This window comes from Cupressus sempervirens, chromosome 4 (assembly GCF_028749045.1).
Source record: "Cupressus sempervirens isolate cs-2001-9-10 chromosome 4, ASM2874904v1, whole genome shotgun sequence".
Lineage (NCBI taxonomy): Eukaryota > Viridiplantae > Streptophyta > Pinopsida > Cupressales > Cupressaceae > Cupressus > Cupressus sempervirens.
Genome location: NC_143121.1, coordinates 485,098,415 through 485,113,150, shown reverse-complemented (window position 1 = coordinate 485,113,150; position 14,736 = coordinate 485,098,415). Strand labels below are relative to the sequence as shown.

At 35.1% G+C, this 14,736-nt stretch overlaps 1 protein-coding gene and 1 long non-coding RNA gene across 5 annotated transcripts in view; one reads left to right on the top strand and one right to left on the bottom strand.

Moving 5' to 3' along the window:
• The window catches only part of LOC149562071 (Leucine-rich repeat protein kinase family protein), a 127,940-nt gene that overhangs the window by 63,564 nt on the left and 49,640 nt on the right, over nucleotides 1–14,736 (bottom strand). For both annotated transcript variants that reach the window (XM_089825603.1, XM_089825606.1), the window contains 2 exons: nucleotides 1,161–1,666; nucleotides 936–1,068 (listed from right to left, as the gene is read on the bottom strand). In XM_089825603.1, coding sequence (XP_089681729.1) covers nucleotides 936–1,068; nucleotides 1,161–1,666 — 639 coding nt within the window. The remainder of the gene's footprint in view (nucleotides 1–935; nucleotides 1,069–1,160; nucleotides 1,667–14,736) is intronic.
• LOC149562072 (uncharacterized) overlaps nucleotides 1–14,736 on the top strand; it is a 126,918-nt gene that overhangs the window by 63,104 nt on the left and 49,078 nt on the right. The window lies entirely within an intron of this gene.

Sequence of the window (14,736 nt, the reverse complement as noted above, 5' to 3'; positions counted from 1 at the left end):
CTTGTGTTATATTTTACTATACTACATGCGATAAGTATCCTTTACCTTGTACGGTAAACATTTGGCGCCGTTGCTGGGGATTGAACCCGGGTCACCCGCATGACAGGCGCGAATACTTACCGCTATACATGGATGTAATTAATTAGTATCTAAACATGGATGTAATTAATTAGTGAAATTTGAGTTTTGTTGTTTTTATTTTGTCGTCCGAAGACGACTTTATTTTTTGGGGGGGATGATGTTGACGGTAGATTCTATATTGTAGCCGACGGGTAGAATTGTATACGAAAGGGCGCGTGAAGGTTGAGTCACCCATTTGGGAAAGTATATGTACACCATCCGGAAGGGAATTTGGAACATTATTGTAATCAGCAAAATCATATTGGAAGCATTGGAGTGCATATTGCATATATGAATAAAGTATTTGTCTTGTGTTATATCTTACTATACTACATGCAATAAGTATCCTTTACCTTGTACGGTAAACATTCACCAACTCTCTGATATTTCACCAATATGGCACAACTGGACCTCTATATGAAGCCCACATTCAGACAATGATTCAATTGGTCTTTATACTGAATATTATTTATGCAATAAAAGAATTATGTTCAATATTTTCTGTATGCTTCTGATAGTTTATGAAGTGTTATTCCAATTGTACTTCTCTATCGTGGCTCATTGTTTCATACTGTAGAATTTATAGTTGACATGCTCATTTATTAAAAATTTTAAGGCCAACAACATTTTGAAAAAGGCCCTGAAATCACTAAGCTTTTACTTACAATCATTTGTCATTTATAGATGTCAGCATGAAAAAATTTGGCATAAAGTCTTGAATGCAAAAATGACAGATACTTTATTGAAGTTGAAATATACCAAGCAGCAAAGAAAATGCTATCAGCATAACATCATAGGCTGTTAATTAGCATTACAGTTTTGTGATTCTTGGTGGTGAATCTGAGCTGCAGTCTACCCAATCCCATTTAATTGGAAGGCAAGGATCTCCACCTTCATTTGCCCAATCACTTTTCTTGGACATGGCCTTGAATTTCATCAGTGCAATAGCTGCAAAACCAATTGTTGTCAGATTCAATCAATGGAACAAGAAGTACAATTTAGTCAAAATGCTATAACATTGAGTTACAAGATATACTTACTATCCTGATTGCTTGTCTTGGAAGCCCTTCTAACATATCTGCCAATTTCAAGTGCGTTTAGTATTGGACCACGTGTAGAATCTACTGTTTTCATGAAGGCAAATGACAAAACAAATGGTAACGAAATATTTTTATAGCTTGGCTCATAAAGACTATAGGTGCCAGCATTCTCCTCAATGTTAAGCACTATATTGCTGTAACCAGGCACATATGGCTTCTGCAAAGTAAACTTTCGAGTTTCTGTTGGACCTAAATCCTCAATCTCGGCGAGGTATGCATAAGCCCGAGCATTAGCTGGAAAATCTTCAAGATTTAGTCGATAAGTTAGACTGCCAGTAGTGCCAACAACAGCAGTTTGCATCACTTTGTTTGGAGGTTGCTCATGTGTGCTAGTAAAAATGTTCCTATTAGTACTAACTGCCACTGTTCCTGGGGCCACACCAACAAGATAGTTTGGCTCAATTGCATCGGAGTCCCAAATACGGTCATAAGGGTCGTCAGGATATCTGTCAGAAACAAAATAAAGCTTCATTATAATTTATATCATAGACTTTCCACTACATGTAATCATAGATAAAGCTCTCTCCTCAATGTTAGAGCAAAGCATAGCTGTGCATTGCTGAATAATTTTTGAGATAGTTTTTAGTTATAATACCATGGACAAAAGCTAAAACCTTTGAGCCCTATCCCCCTTCTCAAAAAAGTAAACAAGGATGAAATCCAATCATAGTCACATTAACGAACAAACTAAAAGAAAGTAAAATAGTAGACATTATGGAAGCTGTGTTGACTAGTATTTAAAATGATTGATGGGTACCACCTTCTACATTTCGCTAATATTTTTACTTTACTGTAGATTAAAAAATTTCATGTGGATAACAAGAAATTCAAATTAAAACAAAGGTCATTGATATATTAAAATATGGTATCTTTTCCCTTACAGAAAGGTTACATAACAGAATTTAATTTCAGAGCTTTTTAAAGGTAATTATATTTATTTGTGAAATGATAAATGCCAGGTTGTGATTCCTGGAAAAAAGTTCTATTCTAGTCATTGTGACAGAAAGACGACATGAGAACAAGAATTCAAAGAAATATTAGAAAAGTATGGAATGTTGTTGAGTCCTAAAGCAACAACAATAGATATATAGATATGGCAATAAGTGATGAAATAACAAATCAGTGATGGTAAGGAAAGACATGTTAGGGTTAAAGGCTGAAAAGAACAGAGTAGCAATAAAGGTTCTCTAAATAGTAATTTCTTGTAATCATTTTGAAAAATATTACTCAGTAATTTGGAACAGATAGAAGAGGGTATATATAATTAAACAGCCCTGTTCCCATCGGAAAAAGGGTTGGAATTTGAAAATTTACTAAATGTCAACTAATCAGACCCTAGGCTAATGAAGAATTACATTATCACTGGTGAGACCAAAAGAAAGATTATGAGAAGATGACATGAAGCTTGAGAATTCTATGAGCCCTCAAAGAAGAACTAATGCACTGATTTCACATGTTAATGAAAGAATACACAGTATGAAAGTGGAATTTTAAGTAAATATTGCATTCCATAATTTGAGGTGAACCCAATCCCTCTATGTAATCTTAAGTAGTAAATTGAACTGGTATTCCTTTCTAGTTTGCACTCAGCTTCCTCTTACTATGCTCTCTCTTGATTGCATGAAAACAAAAACAGATTTATTCACACCCATGGAACAGCTCATACTGATTTGATGCGAAAGGAGGGAGATATTTGGAACTTCCACCGTCTTCTCCTATGGAAGGAAACTCGGAATAGAAGAGTAATTCTAAGTTAACTTTGCATTCCACATTCGTGTAATGCCCCCAATTTATGAATACCCAAATGTTTCCCTAGGTCACAATTTTTAATTGAAACAAGTAGGGTTTAAAGATACCTTTCAGTTTGATTTAGACCTTCCCTTGTGATTTGATGTCATTCTTCAATGAATTTATTCTCTGTTATATTTCTTTTTAGTGCAGGAGTCACACCCTTTCATATGTTCTTTCCTTATGAAAGGGTCACACCCTTAGTTTATGAAAAGATGTATCTGTTTGACAACTGCTGCCCCTTACACTTCTTGTTTAATTTTCACCTATCTCTTACTACTCAAAGCTGTCTTTACAGCTTTTGGAATCTAGACATATCCTATTTAAAATCTGCATATCTTCTTATTCTAGATCTATATATCTTATTTTCTTTTTCCTTCTCAATTCTTATTTCAGATCCCTCCTTATACTTGTGCTACCAATTTGCTCTAGATCTCCTCTATTCCCTTTCCTCCATTCCATTTGACCCATCTTCCCCTTTCTTTGACACGACCCACTGAAAATGGCCTCATGAATATATAAAATGTGATTTTCCTTAATAAAAAATTCAAGGCGTCACCTTCTAAACCATCGTGATTAAGATATAGGCCCACAAATTACTTCAACAGTAGTTCAAAGAATTTTGAACTTCTTAAAGGCTAGCAGCTCAATTTCTCTATTTTCCCTATGCATAAACTTATGAAAAATGGTTACCATTTTGTAGTGTTTGTTTGTCAAACTTGAATTTTCGCATGCACACCACAAAGTTTTCAATAGCTAGCTAATCTTGACAAATTTGAAATTTGTAAGAATCCACAAACCAAGAAAGAAATAAACTGTTTTAGCTTTGACTATTATTCCTCAAATATTTAGCACAAAGATAATTTGTCGATGAAATTGCTCAATAGAATTTAAGGGTTTTCACCCCCAAACTCTGAATCTTCAGCTCACTATAAATCCCTAGATGGAATCGTTCTAATGAAGACAAAGGTTTTTCTTTCCCAAATTTAGGAAACCATTGAAGTTTTCATTATGTAGATAGAAATCTAGCCACAAGCACAAATATCAAAAGTAAAATTGATCAAGTTTATGAATGAATTTCCTTCTTTCTCCTCACTCTCCTTTTACAACCCCAACTAAACTTTCCAGAGTTTATACAATATAAATTCACTTTTTAAATTTAATATCGTTTTGCTTCATAATATTTTAGTTTTTTTTGGCACCAAGCAAAGTCACTTAATTAGAATAAAAAGTATTTAACCATAAACATAATTAATTAAATATAAGTTACATGAGAATATTAATTTAGACAACTTAATTAGTATTTTTATTTCTTCTCCAGAAACCTAGGCCAAGAAAAGGAGACATTATACTTGCAAATGTAAATCAATAAAGTTTACCAATTGGGAAAAAAAAGTAAAAATCAACTTTAATGTTTAAAATTTTTTAAAAAACTTTTGTAACTTTAGAGTTTTCAAGATAGATTTGGAGTGTCATATAGTTACAATTATTGATCCTAACAATCTCCTATTCAATAAGTCAGAATTTTTTTAGATTGTTAAGTTTCAAAAAGCTTCATCAAAATCAAACACTAAATTAATGTTTTGAATCATGTAAGTTATATGTGGAACCTTGCTACCTGCTGTTTGGAATCATTTATTCTGTTGCTACCTCCTTGTGGTCTCAATTGTTTATCCACTAATGATTCGGAAAAGATAACATGGATTTGGTTGGATGGTAGGCTGGTGGCAGCTCAAAGATTTCACCTTGATCAGCAATTCACATTGCCTAAAATTTGCAAGGTATGGTGTAGAATATACTCTAATGAGTAACACCCTAAAAGAATTAATGTTGGACAGTTTCAATATGCTCCATAAACCAGCAACCTTTGATTTTCTTGCAAATGTCTATCACCAGAACTTAAAAATATCCACATACTCCAAATCAGCTCACCATACAATCGTTGTTGTGGAGTCATTAAAGCTAGAGATGAGAGTGTTCATCCCCACCTCCAAGGTAGAAATCCAAGTGTTTTAGTCCTTCTAGACCAAAGTAATGACTACTAGACTTAGACCCGACCCTAACTCGGCAAGGGTAACTTGACTCATGACCCGGCTCGGACTCGCTTGTGCCTCGGCAAAGTGACAAAACCTTTGAAATTTAGAGATTTTTTTAGGATTTAAAGAGCATTTCATGCACCCATTATTGAATAAATCTTAAAGACACAATAACATCATGGAATAGAAGGTAATTTGATCACATACATCAATTACATAAATGATAAGTAAAAAGGTAAATACTAAATTGTAGCTGAAGGAAATAGCAAAAATAGATATATAAAATCCATGAAATCCATCAAAATGTATATCAAATCCATGAGATCCATCACATCAATAGTCATCATCAATAGTAGAAGTAGCATTAGAGACGGAGCAAGAGGATCGAGACGTGCTCGGATTAGAGCCCACAGTAGAGACAGACATTGACGGCTTGAACCAAGGACAGTAAAGGCTTGTGGTGACGGTGACGGTGATAGTGAAGGCTTGTAGAGATGGTGACAACGGTTAGGGCCTATAGAGACGTTGACGGCTTCAATCAAGTCTACCTTGTTCCCCTCTCTTTCCTCTTTTCTTTTTATCCCGTTAAATATATGCCCATCAAGCATTGCTCTCCGACTACATTTACCATCTTATCACATCAAACTGGCACACTCGAACATACATTCAAAACTGGGATCAGAAGGGTAACAAAAGTGTGTTGTCTCTTTCTGGGGTCTCTTGAACTTTAGTCCTCATAGAGTCATGCATAAAAATATGGGGTTAAAATTAGAAAGTCTTCCACCTGCAAATCAAGATGATGACAACACCCAGTTTGAAAACATGAACCTCTACCTGAACACCTTGGGAAGGGCACAATGGGCACTATGTACTCCTCAACTGAGAGGCATGCTACCAAGGATCAGCTCAAACCGGCAGAACAAGATTCCAGAGTTTTAGCATAAGGAATTTTACAACAGAAACACTAAGTTTGTCTTCGTAAATGAAAAACAATACATGGGCATACCCAAACGAAGACAAATTAGAAAGAAGAAAAAACAACTACAAAAGAAAAAACTTATCATGATCTTACCAAGGGTAGTCAATACTCTCTCAATAATTGCACTAGATGAGCAAACGACAAATGAACAGGAATCACACGAAGGTACCAAGGAGACTATAACAGAAACTCCCAAAATAACAGAGGAGGTTAACAAGGCAGCTAATGAGGGAGGTTTCATGCAGGAACCATACAGTCCCTCATCCTCACCTCTTCTTTGATCATCAGAGATGTATTTGAATGACCTTATGGACATGAGGAGAAGGATTCAAGAATTGGAAGAGAAGGGACAGAAAGAGAGCAAGAAATTCAAGGAAGTCACAGTAACTAGCTAGGAACTTGAAAGAGAGAATAGGTGGTTGAAAAAACATGTATTAAACCTTCAAGATGGCATTGAGAAGGGGCAGCAAGAGATTATCAATCTCAAACAAGCGATGGGAGAGGGGGAAACAACAATAGAAAGCAACTCGGAAACAACGATCAAAGCGAATACCACAACAAAAATAGAAGAGCTCCAAGCGGCCCTAGCAGCCCTAGCAGATATGGTGATGAGAGAGAATGAATTAAAAGAAAAAATCTAAGAGGCCAAATCATGGGCCCAAGTGGCCAGTGAATTGGCATTGGGACAAAAGGAAACTATTGAAAAGCAAATTAGGAGACAAATAAAAGAAGAAAAAGAAATACAAGAAAAAACATTAAACATCATTATTAAAGGCATAAAAGACTATGGAGAATGTGAAAAAATAGAAAATTTGGCACATGACTTCCTTGGGGACAAGCTGAATTGGACGGGGAAAATACAAGAAGCAAGCAAGATTGGTAGGAGTATGGGAATGGGGAAAAATAGGCATGTGAGAGTCTCCTTAATCAAGATAGAGGATAAGACAACAGTCATGAAGAATAGGGGACTACTTAAAGATACCCAAATCTCCCTAGATGAGGATCTAACAATAAGCCAGCAGGAGGAAAGAAGAAAGGAATGAGAGAAAGTAAAATCAGCAAGGGCAGCAGGCAAATGGGCTTGGATGAGAAATGGTAGAGCACAATTTGCTGATAAACCAATAGCACAACAATAGGAATCTGGGGTCCCATGAGAGCATATAAAAATGGTGAGTTGGAATTGTAGAGGATACCCATGGAGAAGAGGACCGGGGTTGGGGCCCATAGCCGAAGGGCAAGACATCATATGCCTCATAGAAACACATGAACATGAAGGGTTTAGAATTCTAGAATTTGAAGGATACCATAAAGTATCCGTATGGAATGAAGAAATAGAAACAAGAAAAGGGCATGGAGGGATTACTATTTTGATAAAAGACACATGGAATAAAAACATCAAAGTGGAGAAAGAAGACCCAAATAAACAATTCATATGGTTAAAGATTGAAGACAGAGAGAAGATTACATGGCTGGCAGCATGCTATTTCACGCCTAAAAACTCCAAGTTCTACAAAAGGAGAAACCTAGACAATGAAGATCCATTTGCTGCACTAAAAAGAGACATACTCTCTTATAGTTCTACAAGGGACACTATCCTAATGGGAGACTTTAATGCCAAGACAATGAACAATCAATCTATTCAGCAGTGCAATGACCTAACAGAGGACAACAATCCTTTGTGGCTAAGAGAAGTGGAGGACAACAGCAGTAAAAGACTCTCATAAGATGAGAAAGGTGGCATATCCCAATTTGGAGCGAAGTTATTAGGGCTCTGTAGTCTTCATGGGCTGGTTATCTGCAGTGGCATGCAATGATGGCCAAGTTCAAATAGAATAACATGTAAAATTTACAATGGACAAAGCGTGGTAGACTACGTGATATGCTCTCATTTATCTATTGCCAAAATATCAGACTTCAGGATCAAGTGCTGCCCTACAGAGCTAAATTCAGACCATATGCCTCTCTATATTAAGTACAATATCAGAGTTAATAGACCACACAACGTTCAACAACAGGGAGACAGCATAGAAGGTCATAAAGAGGGAAAAATACTTATAAACTATGAGAATAAGAAGATATTTTGTGCCGCACTAGAACAAAAGATTCAAATGGCACATAACAAAACAAATTTTGAGGAGGACAGTAATAAAACAGAGTATATCAGCAGCAGCTCAGTTATTCCTCTAATCCAAAAAAGCTCTAAAAGAATGTAAGAGAACTAGAGCAAGGAAAAACATCTCAAACACGTTCCCTTCTAATCCGTGGTATGAGGAAGAATGTAAGGCTGCAAAAAGAGGTCTTAAAGGGAGAAAGGAAAACAAGCAATTCTAAGGGAGTACAAACAACTTGTCAAATCAAAAAAAAGATTGAGTATGTGAGAAACCGAAGGAAGGAGCTAATCAAGTTAGGGAAGCTTAATCCTAAAGGATTCTGGAGAGAGTTACAATAGGTTAGAAAACATGCTGAAAATAAAATTACAGATTCTCAAAGGCTAGAATAAGTAAAATTGTTATATGAGAGACCACAAGGAGAGACACCTCCCCCCCTATAATCAATAACTTGATTGATTTATTCTCAATAGAAGACACCAACCTAGGGATAAAGAGGTTAGCAAATGGAAAAGCCCAAGATATTGATGGGCTGCAGGTAGAATTCTTAAAATGGGGGACAGATTTATTGGCACCACACATCCAAAACAATTTCAACAAAGTCTCCCAAGGCTTCTTTCCCATAGATTGGATTACCAGCATAGTTATCCCACTTCACAAGAGCAGGTACGTCAACAATCCCTCCAATTACTGCACCATCATGGTGAATCCTCTTTCAAGTAAGCTCTTTGGGAGTATGCTAGAGTGTAGAATCAGCAGTTGGGCAGAAAAAGAGGAAAAAGAAGCGAAAGGGATAGGCAGGATTTAGACCAAAACACTCCACCATAGATCACCGCATTACCTTGAGATACCTCATAGAACAAGGTGACAAAGATTTTTGTTGCTTTGTCTACTTTAAGAAAGCCTTTGATACTATCCCCAAAGATAAACTATGGAGTAGAATGGAAGAATTGGAATTGCCAAACGAATATAGGGTTGCTGTTTACAAGTTGTATGAACAGGTTAAAGCGAAAATTAGAACTAAAGAGGGCATGTCAAAGTTCTTTAGGAGTAACATTGGGGTCAAACAAGGATGCCCGCTCTCCCCTACCCTGTTTGGATTTTATATAGACAAGCTAGAGGAATGGATAAACAAGGGGGAAGGTATTCAACTTGCTGGTTATGTGGTTAGACTACTTCTTTATGCAGATGACCTCATCCTCATCGCTAAGACTGCTAGAGGCTTAAGAGAGCATTTGAGTAAACTAGAGACCTTTTGCACAGAGGTAGGGATGGAAGTCAACACATCCAAGACCAAAATCATGGTCTTCTCCTTAAAGAAAAGACAACAGCAACATGCATTCATATTTAAGGGTAACACAATAGAAATTGTGAAAGAATACAAGTACTTAGGGGTTGACTTCCATTATCAGCCAGGTTGGGAAACTTGCAAGTCTAAAAGGATACAAGGGGGATGGAAGGCCTCTTACCTCCTTCAAAACAGGTGCAAGAAAGCAGAGTTGTGGGATTGGAAGACAAAATCCTATTTGAGCTTTTGGTGATTCTAGTTGTCTTATATGGCAGTGAAATATGGGAGAGCAACATATCAAACCATAAATGGTGACAAATAGAAAGAATTTAAAAACATTTCATCACCACCAACCTCAAAGTCAAATCAACGGTTCCCTATGAAATTCTTCTGGCTGAAGTAGGCATGTTCCCAGTAGAAGCCTATGCAGTTATTCGCTTGCTCAGCGATCTAAAAAAAGTAGAAAAGATGGATGCATATTGCTGGCATAAGTTAGTGGTTGGGGAGAAGCTAGACCGTCGAAAGAAGACATGAAGGAAACAAAATAATAAATGGCTCAACAAATGGAACATTGATTATCAAGAGTGCCTAGAAACCAACACAGAGATAAAAAAGTGGGTATTAGAAAAAGTTAGGATTGTCATGTGGAAAAATCAGATAGGTAAAAAAAAGTTTACTCTGTCAATTAATTTAACCACACTTGCGAGTACAGTGACAAAGAATACCTAGGAGCCGACATCAAAGGAAAGGCAAGAATCTTGATAGCTCAACTGAGGTATGGTTCACATCACTTGAAGTGTGAAACCAACAGATGGAAGATCCCTAAAGAAAGGTGGGAGGAGAGAATTTGTAGGTTTTGGAACGAGGGCGTGATGGAGATAGAATGACACTTTATCAAGGAGTGTACGATATACAAAGACATTCAGATTCAATTCATGGACATGATACAAGTGGACAATATACAAGAGCTTTTCAAGGGACTAAGACTTCACAAGGTGGCCGCCTTGCTAATGCAACTCCACAAAAGAAGGTACAGCCTAGAAAAATTCCAACAAGATATTTAGTGGATCCCCTTTTTTTGGTCCCATAGACCTTTGCTCTCATGGACATTAGTAAAATCATCTCATTCATTCATTCAAATGTTCCAAACATATGTTAAGATTAACGAAAAATTAAAACAAGTCCACATCCTCAACCTTAGCCTCAGAATAATCTATAATATGCCTCCTAAGTAAGGTGTCTAAGGTAGGTCCTAGATGATTGATTAGCCATAGCCTTTTCCTGTAAGCTTCCACTAGGATCAACTGTAGCTCTTTGCTCCCCTACTACCATTAAAAAAAGAAAAAGAAAATTTTATGTTTTCTTGGTGTCTGGATTTGCCCAACCGTAGCCAGGCCATAATACATGTGACCCTTGAGTCATGTGACTGACCTGCGAGTCATGTGACCGACCCGCAAGTCAAGAAAGTCATGCAAGTCACACAAGGTAACTCGCCGGGCCAAGGTTACGGTTCATTTTGACCTGGCTAGAGTAACCCAACTCGCTGACCCAGAAGACTTGCCTGACTTGTGGTGAGTTTCGTTACTTTGGTGTAGACCTTAGAAAAACCTGAAGTTTTCATCATTGGATGCAAATTCAAGCTTGGAGCTTGCAATGAAAATATCAAATGAAATCTTGATGAGCCAATGAGCCAAGCACCTTATTTTTATATATTTCCATTTCGTGCCTCAAACCCAAATTTCCCTGTAAGTACTTAAAAGTATTCTTTTTATACTAAAAGTGTTTTAAAACATTTTTTAATATATTAAAATAATAATTTAAAATTCCTTGGAGATAAAAGTGACCAAACCTAAATTAAAATAATATATTATGCATTTTCCTTGCACAATCCTTTAACGTGCTAGGGAATGGGAATGAGCTACAGGTCTTTTTCATGATGCTAGTTGGAAAAAGAGAACATGACATGCTGATTGAAGCCTTCGATGGTCAAAAGGTTCTTGCTCATTTATGATAGATATAAGAATGATGTCCATACTTGGTGATACCTAAATGGCTATAAATTTCCACCTATACAAACTCTTGAGATCCAATTTTTTTGCAAGTTTTCTTTTGCAAACTCTCTAAATTTGAATTACTTTATTTCTAAAATTGTTGTTTTCAGATTTGAAGTTTAATTTACAATTCACAACTCCCTCTCGTTTTACCTCAATAGGCTGCTACATCATGTTCATTTGAATTGAATTGGAGTTATACCCCTACCTACACTCAATGAAGCATAATTAATTGGCATCAAGTAAAGAAAAGGAACTAGTTTATGTGCATTACAAGTGCATCTTATATTTAAACACAATGAGCAAAAGGAAAGGGTCGTAGTTCGCAAACTCGAACTTGGAGAGCACTTAGCATGCCCAAAATTTTCATCTTAGTAATTTACTTGACAAAAACATGGCAACATAGAAAGTACTAAAATTAACATATCTTAAAGAAACATGTTTTTTTGTTGTAAAATCCTAACTTGCTAGTACGAATGTGGGTTTGAGATTTGGGTTCAAAATTCATCCAAATTGTTGGGGGGTTGGGTTCAGATTTGTTTTGGATTTGACTGTACAAGATTTTTTACATATATATATATATATATATATATATATATATATATATATATATATATATATATATATATATATATATATATATATATATATATATATACACACCTAGCAGCAACACACCTAGCAGCAAATAAGTTCATACACAAATGGAGGTAAGAAGTTTTTCTTTTCATTCACAAATGCACAAACAACATATACGATAACTCTTTTCGTCTTTTCAATGGTCACTTCTAGGGTTGGAGGGTTGAATAGACCTAAGTTGGCAAAAAATCTATATGAAAAAGTCAATAAAATGATGTTTTCAGTCAAACTTGCTCCAAATTTGTTTTTGGTTCCTCTATCTAATCAAAAGTCTTCCAAATTCATCCAAGATGCTTATAGGGTTCTTCTGAGAATTTTTTGCATGAATTTACTTGACTGTGGCAGATTTTTGAGCAAATTTGAATTGAATCCAACTTTGCAGTGAACCGACTTTCGAATTCCACCTTCCAATAACAAACATGGTAACTTCAACAAAATCCAATTACAAAATGAATTATATCAAAAATTGAATCTCAAAAGAGCAAATGCATGGTTTTATAAAAAAAACATGTGAAAAATGCATTTTAACATTCATTTTACTTCGACATTTATACACATTTTTTTGCATCTATACAAATGTGAGAGTTAAACTTGTGAAAAGTCACCCAGCAAAAAAATAGAGAGTCCTCGTAGAGTTTGCAAATTATGTAGAGAACAAAAACGTTATGGAATGTAAACCTAGAGGAAGCTAACTTTGATGCTTTCTGTTTAGTTTTTGAGGAATCCAATAGATCCAATAGCCAACATGATTTTATGAAGTGGCAGTGGGGCAGCTTGTGACTCTTCTAGTCTACCTACATCATTTAATGTAATCATGATCCTAATGGTCTTGATGAAAGCATGTGCTGATTACTAATAAGTGATTGTATTATTTCAATATTGAAGATTGAATATCTATCATGACATTCAAATTTGACAATTTAAAATTTAATAAGTACTATTATACTTGTAATATTTATATTAATTTTATCAGAAAATGCATGATACATAGTATTCTGAATTTAATTCCTGGTTTTGGGCTGCAAATATTTATGTTTTTTTGTACAAACGTACCCAATGCAAACAGATTGCCACAACCAAATACCTAAGCTGATGCCCAATTCCAATTTAACAACTTAGCTGCAAATTTAGACTATTAAGTCAGTTTATTGGCATGTGAAATGCATTAGAACTACTTTGATCACATTCAATGTAAAAGGAGAACAAGTTGTCAAGATGAATAACAAACTTTTTCATGTTCACAGCAATTTGCAATCTGTATGACTCCTTTACCTCTTGTTCCCAACTCAATCCAAATGACAGCAGATGCAGAGGACCATAGTGTTGTCTTACATTTTGTCACCACAAAATGTAGGTAACAATACAAAACTTTTTCAACTTAGTTTGGCATTTCTCTGAGTTTAATTCATTATTTAATTGGTTAGTATTGATCAACCAATCGATTTCAATTGATATAACCTTTTAATGAAGGTTTTCGTCAAGTCTTTTTAGTTTTTCTGTTTGTTGAGCTTATGTTTGATTTTTGAAGCCTTCAACATCCCTTTTTGCATTTTTGAGTGTGTTTGTTGGCTTTTGGTCATTTGTTTTGTTCAAGTCATTACTTTTGATTTTCCCTTTGATTTGATCTATACTAGAGCTTAATCGGAGTTGGTAATCAAAAGATATGATCATTTTAGTGCCCAAAAAGTGGACTTTCTAAGTGCAACTACACAAATTTAAAATATCAGGTTATATTTTGAAGTTGACATTCACTTTTTGAAAAATATAACATAAATTCTCTTTATGTTATGTTTTTAAGTTACTTTATCCTTTTAATTTTTCACTTAAAGTAACTATAGAGCACTTTATGTTATATTTTTAAGTTGTGTTGTTTTTTAATTTTTCACTTAATTGACTATATTAACTATATAGTTTGATTTAATTTTTGAATTTTAATTCAAACTTCTTAGTAAATATTATGTTTTTGAATGATATTTGCATATTATATATTTATCTATATAGTGTAAATATTATTTGACTCATTTAAGTAATATTTCTTCAAAAATTAAATTGACATGTGCTTAATTGATCACTTAAGTTGTGCTAACATGTCTACAAACACAGTTACATCAGAATATGCTTTTGCATCCAAAGGTGCAATTTTGATTGAAAAGACAATTTTAAAACACATAAAACATGTCATTACATGTGTTTTAAAATATGCAGTGACTCCCAAAAGGTGAGATATGCATATTTGTGTGTTTTCGAAACATGCAATGACCTCCAAAAAGTGTGATTTTTCACTAAGGATCATTTGTGAGCATATTTTGAAATATCTAATGCACCCCAAAGGGTGTGATTTGCTCTTGGACTCTATTACATATTTTTTTAAACATGCATTTTCACTCAAAAGGTGCGATGTGAATAAGGAGACTCTATTACATGTCTTTAAAACATGCAATCTCTTCCAAATTGTGCGATTTGCATTTAATCCATGCATTTTCCTTCATAGAACCCGGAATTAAAGATTTAAGGGCAAAAACTTGATGTTTTCCTCCTCCAAGAACACAGTTCTCATCAAAATGCTTAGATCTGCCCATATATTGGCTTGGAATCCATCACAAGAGGGGCATTATTGAGTTTTAATG